The sequence below is a fragment of the Neophocaena asiaeorientalis genome, unplaced genomic scaffold, assembly GCF_003031525.2.
Source record: "Neophocaena asiaeorientalis asiaeorientalis breed wild unplaced genomic scaffold, Neophocaena_asiaeorientalis_V1.1 scaffold285, whole genome shotgun sequence".
Lineage (NCBI taxonomy): Eukaryota > Metazoa > Chordata > Mammalia > Artiodactyla > Phocoenidae > Neophocaena > Neophocaena asiaeorientalis.
In genome coordinates, this window is record NW_020174653.1 from 3,760,623 (window position 1) to 3,774,395 (window position 13,773).

Genomic DNA, 13,773 nt, shown 5'->3' on the forward strand with positions numbered 1-13,773 from the left:
ATTATGGTTTTCTCCAGGTATTTGCCCAGGAGTGAGATTGCTGGGTCATATGGTAGTTCTATTTTTAGTTTTTTAAGAGACGTCCCATACTGTTCTCCATAGTGGCTGTACCAATTCACATCCCCGTCAACAGTGTAGGAGGGTTCCCTTTTCTCCACACCCCCTCCAGCACTTACTGTTTGTGGACTTTTTGATGATTGCCATTCTGACCGGTGTGAGGTTATACCTCATTGTAGTTTTGATTTGCATTTCTCTAATAATTCGTGATGTTGAGCAGCTTTTCATGTGCTTTTTGGCCATCTGTATGTCTTCTTCTTCGGAGAAATGCCTATGCAGATCTTCTGCCCATTTTTTGATTGTGTTATTTGTTTTTTTGATATTCAGCTGCATGAGCTGTTTGTATGTTTTGGAGATTAATCCCTTGTTGGTTCCTTCATTTGCAAATATTTTCTCCCATTCTGAGGCTTGTCTCTTTGTTTTGTTTATGGTTTCCTTTGCTGTACAAAAGATTTCAAGTTTAGGGAATTCCCTGGCAGTCCAGTGGTTAGGACTCCATGTTCTCACTTCTGATGTCCTGGGTTTGATCCCTGGTTGGGGAACTGAAATCCCACAAGCCATGTGGCGTGGCCCAAAAAAAGATTTTAAGTTTAATTAGATCCCATTTGTTTATTTTTGTTTTTATTTTCACTGGGAGGTGGATCAAAAAAGATCTTCCTGAAATTTATGTTAGAGACTGTTCTGCCTATGTTTTCCTCTAAGAGTTTTATAGTGGCTGGCCTTACATTTAGGTCTTTAATCCATTTTGAGTTTATTTTTGTGTATGGTGTGTTTTTTCTTTCTTTAAAAAACATTACTACATTTCCCTCACATCTGCCACCAGCACTTAGAAGCCCTTGGGCATTGATGCTTGTGCTTCAGTCTGAAGGCTTGTTTTATCTGAAATTGTACTTGATAAGGATCTGTTCCACCATGTCACTGAGAATGAATTCTGACTACAAAGTCTGCAGAACTCTTAAAAGATGAAGCAACTTACTTTATAGTGCTTCTCAGCCAACTTGACTATACTTTAAAGATTTTTTTTCATATAACTTGTAGTGCAATCATGGGTATCTTAGAAAGATAGTACTTTTAACTATTTACTTTTAGCTATTAAGCACTATTAATGATAGCATAGAATATATGTGCCTCATTTAAGTACTCATCTGGAAACTCCAAATATTTCACTTACAATTAAACAGTTACTCAAATAAGTAGCATTATAAGAAATTAATACTGTATATTTATTCTCAAGTCCTATCGTGGACCTTCTTCATGAGCTCCCTAGGTAATCCCTGGCATACTCTCCTCTAGTGCCATCTATATCTGTGTTGCTCAGTATGGTAACCACTAGCAATATGTAGCTATTAAAATATAAATTTCAAATTAGTAAAATCAAAATTCAGTTCTCAGTCACACTAGACACATTTTAAATCTTCAGTAGCCATATATCACTCATGGCTATCATATTAAATAGTGCAGATGTAAGATGTATTTTCCATCATCACAGAAAGTTCTTTTGGATGGTACTATTCTGCTTCATTTTAAATCAAAAAGAACTGGAAGAACAAGTCCAGATGTCTTCTTAGAGCACCAGATCTCTCTTATCAAAGTATCTTCTGAGTACATCTACTTGACAACTTAAACTCCACATGCAAAATCATACTTGCCGTCTTTGCTGCAGACCTGCTCCTCTCATATTCTTTGTTTGGAAAATGGTACCTCCATCTACCCACATATTCAAACCAGAACTTTCAAGTCATCCACTCCTCCCCTTTTCTTACCTATATAAGCAATTGCCAAGTCTGTTTTTTTTCCTTTTTCTAACCCATTTTCTATACAAAAACCATGGTGATCTATCTAAAATATGTCTGATTCTGTCATACCTCACGTAAAACACTTTAATTATTCTTAACTGTCTTTAGGATGAAGTCTAAACTCTTTAACATGCTTTCCAGGCCTTTCAGGATTTTGTCTCTGTTTAGTAGTGCTTTAGCCCCATCTCCTGCCATGCTCAGTTCCTTCTTCCCCTCATTTCCACCTCTACTGGACTTAAGCTATATTCTCCTTGGCCTTTATACCTTCTGCCGTCCATCCACTTGACAAATCTACCTCTTTCATCTAGCTAACTTCTCCTCATCTTTCAGAACTCAGTATGGACATTGCTTCTAGGAACTGGATTAGGCATACCTTTCAGGGTTCCTGTGGCACTCTGAACTCATACTTAGGGTGGCATCTATGCATTAAATTATTTGTATTTGCCATTAGACAGAATTGTTCAGAGGCAGTTACCTAGTCTTACTTATTGCTTTGTTTCCTGTCATTAATGTTAGGCGCATAGTAGGCTCTCAGTATTAGTTGACCAAATATTTCTAAGATTATTACAAGCCTAACCTTCTAGATGCCTGAGAAATCACTGTTTTATATTTGACTTGGGATGTTTCTTTTTAACCTATTTACATTTTTTAAAGTTATTCAGGGCTTCCCTGGTGGCGCAGTGGTTGAGAGTCCGCCTGCCGATGCAGGGAACACGGGTTCGTGCCCCGGTCTGGGAAAGATCCCACATGCCGCGGAGCAGCTGGGCCTGTGAGCCATGGCCGTTGAGCCTGCGCGTCTGGAGCCTGTGCTCTGCAACAGGAGAGGCCACAACAGTGAGAGGCCCGCGTACCGCAAAGAAAACTTTAAAAAGTTATTTAACATGTATTTTACAAGAGTCAAGCACAGTTGTTACTTCAGTGTATACAACAAAATAATAATCCCTGCTCTCATGGAGCTTACATTCCATGAAGAAGACAAAGGATAAACAAGATAAATAAATAAAATCTAGAGTATGTTGGTTAAAAGGACCAAGGAGAAAAATAAAGTAAGGGAAAGAGATACAAATTACGAAAGAGTAGTGCAATTTAAAATAGGTTGGCCAAGGAAAGCTTTCCTGGGAAGGTCACAAATGAGCAGATTCCAAAAGGAAGTAAAGAAGTGGGCCATGTGAATATCTGAGGTAACAGCATCCAAGGCAGCAGAAACAGCAAGTACAAAGGCCCTGAGGCAGGAGCTAGCCTGATTTGCTTGAAAAACAGCACATAAGCCAGGGTAACTTTAGTAGAGTGAGCAAGGGGGAGACTAAGAAGAGGTGAGCAGGATGACTGGCTGTGTCATATGGGGCCTTATAATCATTTGTAAGGAGAGTTTAGAGCAGAGAAGTGACGAGATCTGCCTTAACATTTTAACAGAATTACTCTGGTTATTGTGTTGAGAATGAACTGTAGGGACCAGTTAGGAAACTTTTGCAGTAATCCAAGCAACAGATGATAGTAGCTTAGGCTTGAGTGTTAAAAGCTGGAAAGTGGTTGAATTCTGTATAAAGTATAAATATAAATAGGAAAGAGAAGGTAAGTGACCAGAGTCCTGAGGTACTCCTGCATTTAGAAAGTCAACAAGATGACAAACAGACAGTAAAGGAGACCAGAGAGGTAGGTGGGAAACGGGAGTAGTATCCTGGAAGCCAAGTAAGGAAAAGTGTTGCAATTGTTGCTGATAAATCAGATGGGGAGTAGAATCAACCATTAGATTTTACAAATGTGAAGGTTATCTGTGACTTGGTAAGAGTAGTTTAGGAGAATAGTTGGAGGTAAGGCCTAACTGAAGTGAATTCAGGAGTTTGAGGAGAGAAAATGGAGATAGGAAGTTTTTTAAGTAATTTTGTTGTAAAATGAAGCAAAGAAGTAAAACAGCACTGGAGGGGAAAGTAGGGTCAAGAGAGGGATTATTTTTAATACAAGAGAAATAATTGTAGACTGATAGAAAAGATCCAGTGGAAGTGAGAGGGCAGAATTCCGGGAACAGGATCTTCAAGAAAGCCGAAGGGGTTGGGGTCTTTTGTACAAATAAAGGGTTGGCCTTGGCAAGGAGTGTAGTGCTTCGTCCATAGGAATGGGAGACAAGTTAGAGTTTATGAGCACAGGTGCTGGTAGTTGTGTACATGCTGTAGGAGGACCTTGTGGAGCTTCTCTTCGGATTGATTCTATTTTTCTCATCAAATGGGGAAGTAATCAGCTGAGAGTGAGAGCAAGTGTGGAGAAAAGAAAACGTAAGAAATAGTCATCTGGAAGAGTAAAGTCCACTAACTGAGAGCAAGGAGGAAGGATAAGGCAGGAAATAATTGTCTAGGCCAGAGGGAAAGAGAATGGGCCAGGGAAACAGAATGTGATTGCTGGGCAGCATTAAGGTCTCACTGGAGTTTCATGGTGATCAATTTAAAGTGTATTTTTTTCCAGCCATGTTTTAGCCGCATGGTTGCAGGCACAGATGCTGTGACAAGGTGATTTAACTAGGGTTGCAGTTGAGCCAGACTGCAGCAACAGAGAGTATATGCAAATACATAATGGTACTGATTGTCATGGATTTTAAACCACATAAGGAGGGAAGTAGTGTTTGCTAAAGGCCTCAATTGTTTATATGTGACAAGCAAAGCTCAGTCTAGTAACTAAATTGTGCACCACCAAAAATTTTTGTTTCAGACTTTGTAGAATTCATTTGGGATCCCTTGTCAACCTCACAGACAACAAATTTAATAACACAGAGCAGAATGATTTTTGAAGAACATTCCACTTGTGAAAATGAAGTTATTAATAAAGGCAAACAGGTAATAATTTCTAGAATTATGAATTTCTTGATATATTTGTAAATCAATATAATTTATTATAAATCTTTGTTTACGGAAGATGCAGAAGAAGTAATTATCAGAAAACTATTTAGGGAAAAATATTTAGGATTGACCATTTTTTGCTCTTTATAATTAATAAGATGAAAGAATACACCTTGATATTTCTGAACACTCTTACAGGAATGGTAATGCTTATAAAAGGATACACATACATTCAATAAGATCCAGATTATTACTTTCATTCTTATTAGCTTATTTCTCTCTGTTTAGTGGTCTGATTTGTGTTCTCATGGCCCAGCCAGCTGTCTTTCAGGTTTGTGAATATACATTGGCCCTGCAGAGACGAAAAGGCATAAATATATTAGTGCAAATTCATTCCTTCTAAAAGAAAAAAATACTAATTACCTTTGTTTTTTGGCAAAGGTGTAGTAATATTATGACCTTATTTTAACAATGATTTTAAAACTAGGCTAACATTCATTATACTAACTAGTTTTCTATAATCTGCCAAAGTTGAGAACAGTAATCTCTTTGAGGATTCAAGCTTCAATAGGATAGATTCTCATCTTAGCATAATTTAGAATTGAGTTTCACTGAACATAAGACATAAAGAGGAAGGAACTTTTTAGAGGCTCTTTTGAGAGTGTTGAATCTTACTCTTATTGTAGTACTCTTGTTTTATCATTCTGTTTGTTGATAATATTGTATACTCATGCAGTTAAATAAGTAAACCAATTTTACGTTGAGTTTTAAGAGAATTAAGAGAGAGATTGACAGACTGGAGGGTACCCAGAGTGGAATAACCAAGGTGGTTGAAAAAGCAAGGAGACATGTCATATTCATATTCTGAACACCAGTAAGTTTTAGCACTTGGAATTGCTGTCATGAACGAGGGAAGCTGTAAGAAATAAGAGGGAGAATAGGGATACCAGCATGATTCTGCCTTTAAGAAGCATGTTATCTTAGAGGAAACAAGATGTACATAAACTGTTATTTCAAATAGGAAGTAAGTGGGAGTGACAAGGAGCACTTGTTTATCTAACTCCTGCTGTGTACTAGGCACTCTGTTAGGTCTTATTCCTGTATCATCCAACTTAGTCCCAGCAATCCGATTAACAACGGTGATAGCTTAATCTTACAGTTGAAGAATCTGAATCTTGAAAGGTTGTTCACAGTAAAGCCTTGAGTCAGAACTAGGATTTGTACCTTGGTTATTAGTCTTACTTTAAAGCCCAGGCTTATCTCACTGCCCACATTGCCTCCCCATGAGTGGCCCAGATAAAGGGCTATGAACCTCAAAACAGAGGCAGGAGAGAGAATTTCCTTTCTGCAGTGAAAGAATTTTTGTTAGATGTGGCATTTGAGCAGGGACCTGAAGGAAGGAATAGGATTTGAACAGTAGCAACTGATGGAGAAAGGGCATTTTCCACTTACCCACAACAGGATAAAAGCATGTGAAAATCATGCAGGAATTAGAGAGATTCAACTAAAAAGAAGATGTGCATAGAGATAGTGTTTATATTTGAAGAAGGAATAGATTTATTCTGTGTTGTTATAAAGCACAGAACCAAGATTAGTAGGTTAGAGCTACAAGGAAGCAGCTATATAGTCCTGTATTTGCTCTCTATGTGGGATTATTTAACTATAGCCCAAATGTAAATAGTGCTTTGCCATTTTTTAAACACTTTCACATTTTCTCATTTGATCCTCGCAACCTTGTAAAATGTGTGGACTTTAATTGCATTTTACAGGTGAAGGAGCTGGGGCCCAGAGTTCCAAGTCACTTTTAAAAGATTAAAGTGGCAGGCCCAGCACTTTGTAACCACTAAAGTCTTTCAGTGGTGTTATGGATCCACTCATGAAGTCTTTATACTGGTAATTTAAATTCTGGAAGCCCTCCCACTCTGAATGTTGAAAATGGGGTCTTTGCATTCGTAGGAGACTAGAACTACATCAGGACTTTCAACTTTGGCACTCGGCACAGATAGTTCTTTGTGGGAGGCTGTCCTATGCATTAAGATCCCCTGGTCTCTACTCACTAGATGCCAGTAGCACTTCCCCGTCTTGACAACCAAAAATATCTCTAGACTTATAAAATATTCTGAGGCATGGCAAAATTATCCCTACTTGAGAATCAGTGTACTACGTAATATTCCAGGTTAGTAACACAGTTTGCCAGTGATTTTTGAAGAGAATGAGAAAGGTTCCAGAAGAACAAGTCAGACAGCGTAGTTCCTGATTTTGAAGTGAAAAGCAAATGATTCTGTAAACTAATGTCTGGTGAGAATAGTTTTGATTCTGGTTAATGTTCTAAAATAGATTATTACAGAGATGGATTACGAGCACTTAAAATAAGAAATCAGTGTTTACTGTAATCTTTCATTGATGGGGTTCCTAAATACAAACAACTGTTTATCAAAGCATATTCTTCCATATTATCTCAGTTACTTTCACTGATAAATAAGGTACTGTACAGGTACAGTAGATAATGTATTTAAATATGTTAAGATTTTCTTACGGATCAAATGGGAAAAGATATGGTATAGTCAGATATACAGAAAACTGGTAGAGTATACCTAAAGAATACTGACCCATAGGGCCAGAATCTTCTCAGCTTTGTCCTGTTCAGTATTTTTATTGAACTGGATGAAGATGTAAAATACATGCTAATAAAATTTCTCAATGGCAGAAAGCTAGGAATTCTGTCATAGATCTATGGATAAAAGAATTAGAATCCAAAAGAATTTCAAAATACTGAGAAAATGGAGTGACTCTCAAAACATAAAATGTAAAAGGAATATACATATGTCCTACCATTGTGTTCAAAAACTCAACTGCATAAATACAAGATGGGAGAGGCACAGCTTTGAAGCAACCATAGGTAACACAGAGAGGGATTATAATCAACCGTAAACCCAATATGAGTCAACAGTGTCACTTGAATAGCAGAAAGACTAATGGGAGTTCATCCTACTAGGTGTCTGCTCTTTTGAGTAAAAATGTTGTATGTGCTTTCCTCACAAGTAAGACTTCCCTGGGTATTTTGCATTTAATTTTAGGTTAAAGTATATTAAATGGAGAGTGTCTAAGATGGTATGGGAAAGAGAAAATGTAGAAAAGTGAGATATCAATCTTAAACCTGAAGAGTTTTCATAGGGAAGGATGATTAGATTTGCTCTGCATGATCCTGAGAAGTAACCGGGACCAACGTATGGAAGGTGTAGGGGAGAGAAGTTTGTTTCTCATTAACTGAAATCTAATAGTCAAAAGATGCCCGAAGTTATGCACAGCCTCAGGGGATAGTGCATAGGTTGGGTGACCGGTTAGTGGAAATGTGAAAGTGACATCAGATGAATGCTTAGATAGATTGGTAGTTTTCAAATTTCTTTTTCTATCCACAGAAACTTTTTCAAATAAAGTCTTACACACCCCTGTACACAGACACACACAAAAGTAATGCTGCTCTTGCTGTGGTGAGCACCTACTCTCATTCTCCCCTGAGGGCCTCAACATCTGCCCATGCCACCCAGGATTATCACTATGGATATGCAGAGCATCATAAAAACTACTAGCCAGAGCTTTTAAGTGCCTTTTCAGAGCTGTTTTAGAGTCTCTATACAGTGCTCACTTCGGCAACGTGTACATGCTAAAATTGGAATGATACACAGATTAGGATGGCCCCTGTGCAAGGATGACACACAGATTCGTGAAGCATCCCATATTTTTATCACGTGTGTGAAACTCTGAAAATTGTAAAGCATTGTAGAATTTAAAGAACCTTTCAATAAGAAAATAAAAAAATAAAAAGTCTGTGTACAGAAGTGCGTGTAGTTGTTAAAACTTTACACTTTAGAGAACTTTGTTTTTCCACCAAAGGTATTTTACTACTTGGAAAAGTTAATGAGCTCCGAGTTATAAAATATGTGAATTTAAGTTTTCTTTTGTTTTAAACAATTATTTGGAAATAATGGCAAACTTACAGAAAACTCTCATGAATAAAAATAGCATATTCATAGGCCTTTTACCCAGATTGACTTGTCGTTAATGTTTTGCCCCATTTGCATTAGTGTTTGCTCTCCCATTAGATATACACATACACACACACGATTTTTTTTCTCCTGAACACTTTTTGAGAGTAAGTTGCATATTTGCTAAGGATAGTCTGTTACATAACCATAGTACAATTAGCAATTTCAGTAAATTTAACAGTACTTAATCTACCATCCATATTCTACTTCTGTCATTTGACTCAATAAAGTCCTTTATAGCATTTTTTAGAGAACTATTTTTAAGAAACAAAAATTAATATGGAAATATTTATCAAGGCTGAGATTCAAAATCATTTACATTAAGTGGAAAAAAATCAAAGCATAATTGTATTTTAAAAGCATTCAAGAGGGCTTCCCTGGTGGCGCAGTGGTTGAGAGTCTGCCTGCCGATGCAGGGGACACAGGTTCGTGCCCCAGTCCGGGAAGATCCCACATGCCGCGGAGCGGTTGGGCCCGTGAGCCAAGAGAGTAAAAGAAAATTGAGTTTTTGTTTTTAATGTTAATATTGATATGCAGCCATTTGAGGAATATGTTACAGGTATTTAAGTGAAAAGAGAAACAGGACTTCAGTTAGATACACCTTTCATGAAAAAATATATTTGGTTGAATTCTACATTTATGAGTAACTTGCTTAGTATAGGGTATATGACAGCTTAATTTGTGCTACACACATTGTCACTGACTTAAAAAAATAACTTTCCCTCTAGTATGTAGTATGCCCTTTCCATTTTTCAAATATGGATTCCTTTTTTAAGTGTAAGACCAGTATCTTATTATAGAAATTTTTATCCTAGTACAAAGACTGATACCATTGTAGGATATTTTCAGCCTACCTTTTATTTCAGAATTTTAATACTAATGGACATGTACACTCGTATCCTACTTCTTCCACTTAAATATTAAACATTTAAATTTGCATGTTACTACAGTCTTCATAAACTTTAGCTAAATATTTCATGCACTGGATGGACATAACATGATGTCCTTAAAAGTTCCCATGATTCAATGTTTTGGTTATTTTCAATTTTTGATATACAAACAATAAAATGAATTTGCCAAAGTGAATATACTATGTCAAAGGATATTGACAAACCAGGGAAGAAACCATATTTATAAAGCATCTACAAATCAATAAGAGATAGAACCTAATTTAAATTTAAAAAAAAAATATGTAGACAAGCGTTTTAATTGGATACTTTGCAAAGGGGCATATCCAAATGGTAAATAAGAATATGAGAAGATGCTCAACATCAGATTACTCAATAGGAAAATAAAAATTAAAATAGGACTACATACTCACCAGAATTGCAAGTATTTAAAAACTCTAAAAATACCAGGATTTAGTAAGGGTGTAGAGAAACAGGATTTCTCATACATGGCTAGTGGGAATATAAATGGCATACCGCTATTTCAGAAAACAATTTGGCATTCTGTACAAAGTTGAACATATAAACATGAACTGTATTCCAGCAGTTCTATCTCTACATATGCCCATTAGAATTATATGCCCATGCATACTAAAAGACATGTTCTACAAGAACTTTTATAGCAACATGATTCATAGTAACCCCTAAACTGAAGACCATCTAAATAAATGTTCCATCATGCAACAGAATATTGTGCTGCAGTGAAAAGGCACCAACTACTGCAACGTGCAACAACATGGATGAATGCAGTTCTCTTGTACCTAACTGATAGTTATTTTAACACCTAAGTCTGTGAGTGTATACAAATTTGCACTATTCTGTTAAAATTGCTTCTTTTGGTAAACACATTTCTACCTATAACTATCAGTGATGCTTTTAAATTTTTTAAAAATAGGATTTACTTAAACCCATTGTTTCAAGAATGAAGAAGGCAATAGACGATGATGTTTTTATTCCTCTATATCCAGAGAGGTAAGAGTTGCTAATTTCTAGATTTTATGAAATAGTTACTCCTGCAATACAGATTCATTTAAGAGTGTAATGTAGAAGAAACTAAATGTATTAAGTGTTTACAAAACACACATACCTATTAAGATGCAAATTGAGATTTCAACAGATATTTTTCAGTCACCTTTTATATTGCCGTGTATGATGTCTGGCACTTGGACATAGGTTTTAGGGGGGTTTTTTGGTTGGGGGTGGTGGTTAATGATATTCCTAAGAACATGACAGTTGGCATGGCAGAGTGCTTAGAACCACAGATTCTGGAGCCCAGATTCACCATTACTAGATATTTGACCTTGGGCCTTTCTGTGCATCAGTGTCCTTGTATATAAAATTGGGCATTAAATTAATGCCTACCTCACAGGACATTGTGAAGATGAAGGGAGTGCTCAGAACAATGCCTGACACGGAAAGCCCAGCATAAGGCCTGGAACATCACTGAGGGGCCAGAAACTGCATCTTTGAATTCTGTATTTACCTTTAAATGATCAAACAAGTAGTATTTGATGCATATTCTTACATTTGTTAAGAAGGCATCAGTTATAGTAATGGATCATGAACTGAAGCTGTAGAGTACTTACAGGATGGAAGAGCTGTATGGAAAGAAAAGAAAGGAACTTCTAAGCTTGCTAGTTAATGTGAATCCTGAAGAGATGCCTGCATGTAAAAATTCCCCCCCAGTAAGGTTTGTAATATTTTAGATAAGTAATATAGTCCCATGGTTAAAAAGTATGAATGTGTATTTTTAAACTTTATGTTTAAAATGAAAAGTCTTACTCCCTCCCATTCCTGACCTCCATCCACCCAGTTTTTGCCCTTCCTTCTCTGTACACATACATGCATGCAAGAATGCTCAATGTTGGTAATTTTTTTTTACCTTTTCAGAATTTCTTTATGCAATTAGAATTAAATACTTATAGAATTTTAATACTTATAATGCAATTAGAATTAATCTTATTTTCCTCTCCTTTTTTATATATTTACTTATAAAGTAAGTATATTGTAGTCATAACCATTGTTATGTACCTTACTTTTTTGACTTAGTACATCTTTGAGATCTTTTTATGACATCACATAAGTTGTTTCCTCAGTCTTTTTTAAGCTGCACAATATGCCATTATATAGATGTACTGTAATTGACGAGCATGTAAGAAGTAAACCATTACTAACAATGTTGGGAATCATTTTATGGACATATTATTCTGTACATGTGGAAATGTATCTACAGAAGGCATTCTCAGACATGTATTTATTGAGTCAAAAGTGTGCATGCATTTGTAATTTTAGTAGATATCACCAGAGCACCTCCTTTTATATTCTGTTAAGGCTTAGTTTGGTTGATTTTAAAAAAACAAAACCATTCAGATTTTTAAACTCTGTTTCTGAAAGATGAACAGTCATTTGCATTTTCTTCTTTCTCTTTCTTTTGCTTCAAATTAGTGCTGTAGAAAACAGAATGTCACCACATTCAAAGTTCCAAGAAAGACAGTTCTGGTCAGGTCTAAAGGTAAGCAGAAAACGGCAGGAATAAAACTAATTGTTTTTATTTTTTAAAAAATTTACTATAGAGTGAAGATCAGCAAAATTCTGTAAAGGACCAGACAGTAAATATTTTAGGCTTTGTAGGTCATATGGTCTCTGTTGAACTGTTCAGCTCCGCCACTGTAGTACAAACAGTCATAGACAATATGTAAACAAATGAGCGCATGTCTTTGGTTCAGTAAGCTTTACTATCATTTAAAATTACAAAAACCATTCTTGGGACTTCCCTGGCAGTCCAGTGGTTAAGACTCCACGCTCCCAATGCAGGGGCCTGGGGGTTTGATCCCTGGTCAGGGAACTAGATCTCCCATGCCGCAACTAAGAGTCCGCATGCCACAACTAAAAGAGCCCACGTGCCACAGTCCCGCATGCTGCAATGAAGATCCCTCATGCCGCAACTAAGACCTGACACAGCCAAATAAATAAATATTTTAATACATACATACATAAATAAATAAACATTCTTAGTTCACTAACTCTACGAAAACAGGCAATAAGCTGTATTTAACTCACAAGCCATAGTTGTCTCACCCCTGGTCTAAATGATACAGGATGAAGTCGGTGCTAAGTCAGTGGCAAAGGAAGGTAAGGAAAAGATGGATTCAAAAGATATTAATTACGTATGAAGAATGTAGGGTGTTAGTCAAGTTTTTGACTTTGGCAACCTGGTAACTTATGATGACATTCTTTGAGGGCGTTGGAGGGGTTACAGGAAGAAGAAAAGGTTTGGGAGGAGAGATAAGATCTGTTTTGGACATAGTGAATTTAATATCTATGGGACAAATGGAGGCAATTGGATATATGATTCTGAATTGCAGGGGACAGATCTGAGCTGGAGATTTGGGAGTCAACCACATATAGGCAGTATTTGGAGGCATGGTCATGAATGACAACCTCTGAGGAGATTGCATGAAGCATGAGAAGAAGGCTAAGGATAGACCCTTAGGAGATACTGAGATAAGAGGTGGGCAGAGAAAGTGGAGTCTTCAGAGAGGCCTTAAGAATGAGTTGTGAAACTAAGAATGGTCATAAGAAAGTGGCATCAGGGAAACTAAGTGAAGGGCCTTCAAGAACGAAGACAGAGTGTTAATGCCCCTGAAGAGAATTAGAAAACAAATTTTTTTACTGGATTTGATGATGATAAGGTAATGGGTGACCTCAGCAAGAACAATTTTGATAGGGTGAATCAATACTTGTCATGTGGTTGAGTCAGGGAAAAGGCTTTTCAAGAAGAGGGAGCAACATCAAAAATGACATTGTGAAAAGGCATTGCATATTAGTACAATTGAATGTAGTTCAGCACCTAGCGTGATACATATATTACTGGAAAGAAAGTGGAAGATACCATAAAATTCACAGAAAGATCTGCATTTAGAGGAGGGAAATGCAACCCATGTTACTTTTATTAGATTTTCTTAAAAGTATTTTACCCAAGGTATCTCCAAAGTCACAGGTTATTATTAATCTTATTTTCTATATTAGAGCAGTGAGGTTCTCAGGTTTGATTGATTTCTCAAGGTCACACATTGGTAACCGTAGCACTGGCTTTAAC

At 36.7% G+C, this 13,773-nt stretch overlaps 1 protein-coding gene and 1 non-coding gene across 4 annotated transcripts in view; both read left to right on the forward strand.

Annotated features, from left to right (window-relative positions):
• The window catches only part of GCFC2 (GC-rich sequence DNA-binding factor 2), a 73,656-nt gene that overhangs the window by 54,659 nt on the left and 5,224 nt on the right, over positions 1–13,773 (forward strand). For 2 of the 3 annotated variants that reach the window (XM_024758856.1, XM_024758857.1), the window contains 3 exons: positions 4,554–4,678; positions 10,570–10,646; positions 12,120–12,186. In XM_024758856.1, the coding sequence (XP_024614624.1) occupies positions 4,554–4,678; positions 10,570–10,646; positions 12,120–12,186 (269 nt within the window). Of the gene's footprint in view, positions 1–4,553; positions 4,679–10,569; positions 10,647–11,262; positions 11,365–12,119; positions 12,187–13,773 lie in introns of all 3 variants that reach the window. The other variant, XM_024758860.1, reaches the window with a different exon arrangement.
• Positions 8,322–8,425, forward strand: LOC112409001 (U6 spliceosomal RNA). Its single transcript, XR_003005064.1, has one exon. It is a non-coding gene; the product is annotated as a U6 spliceosomal RNA (small nuclear RNA).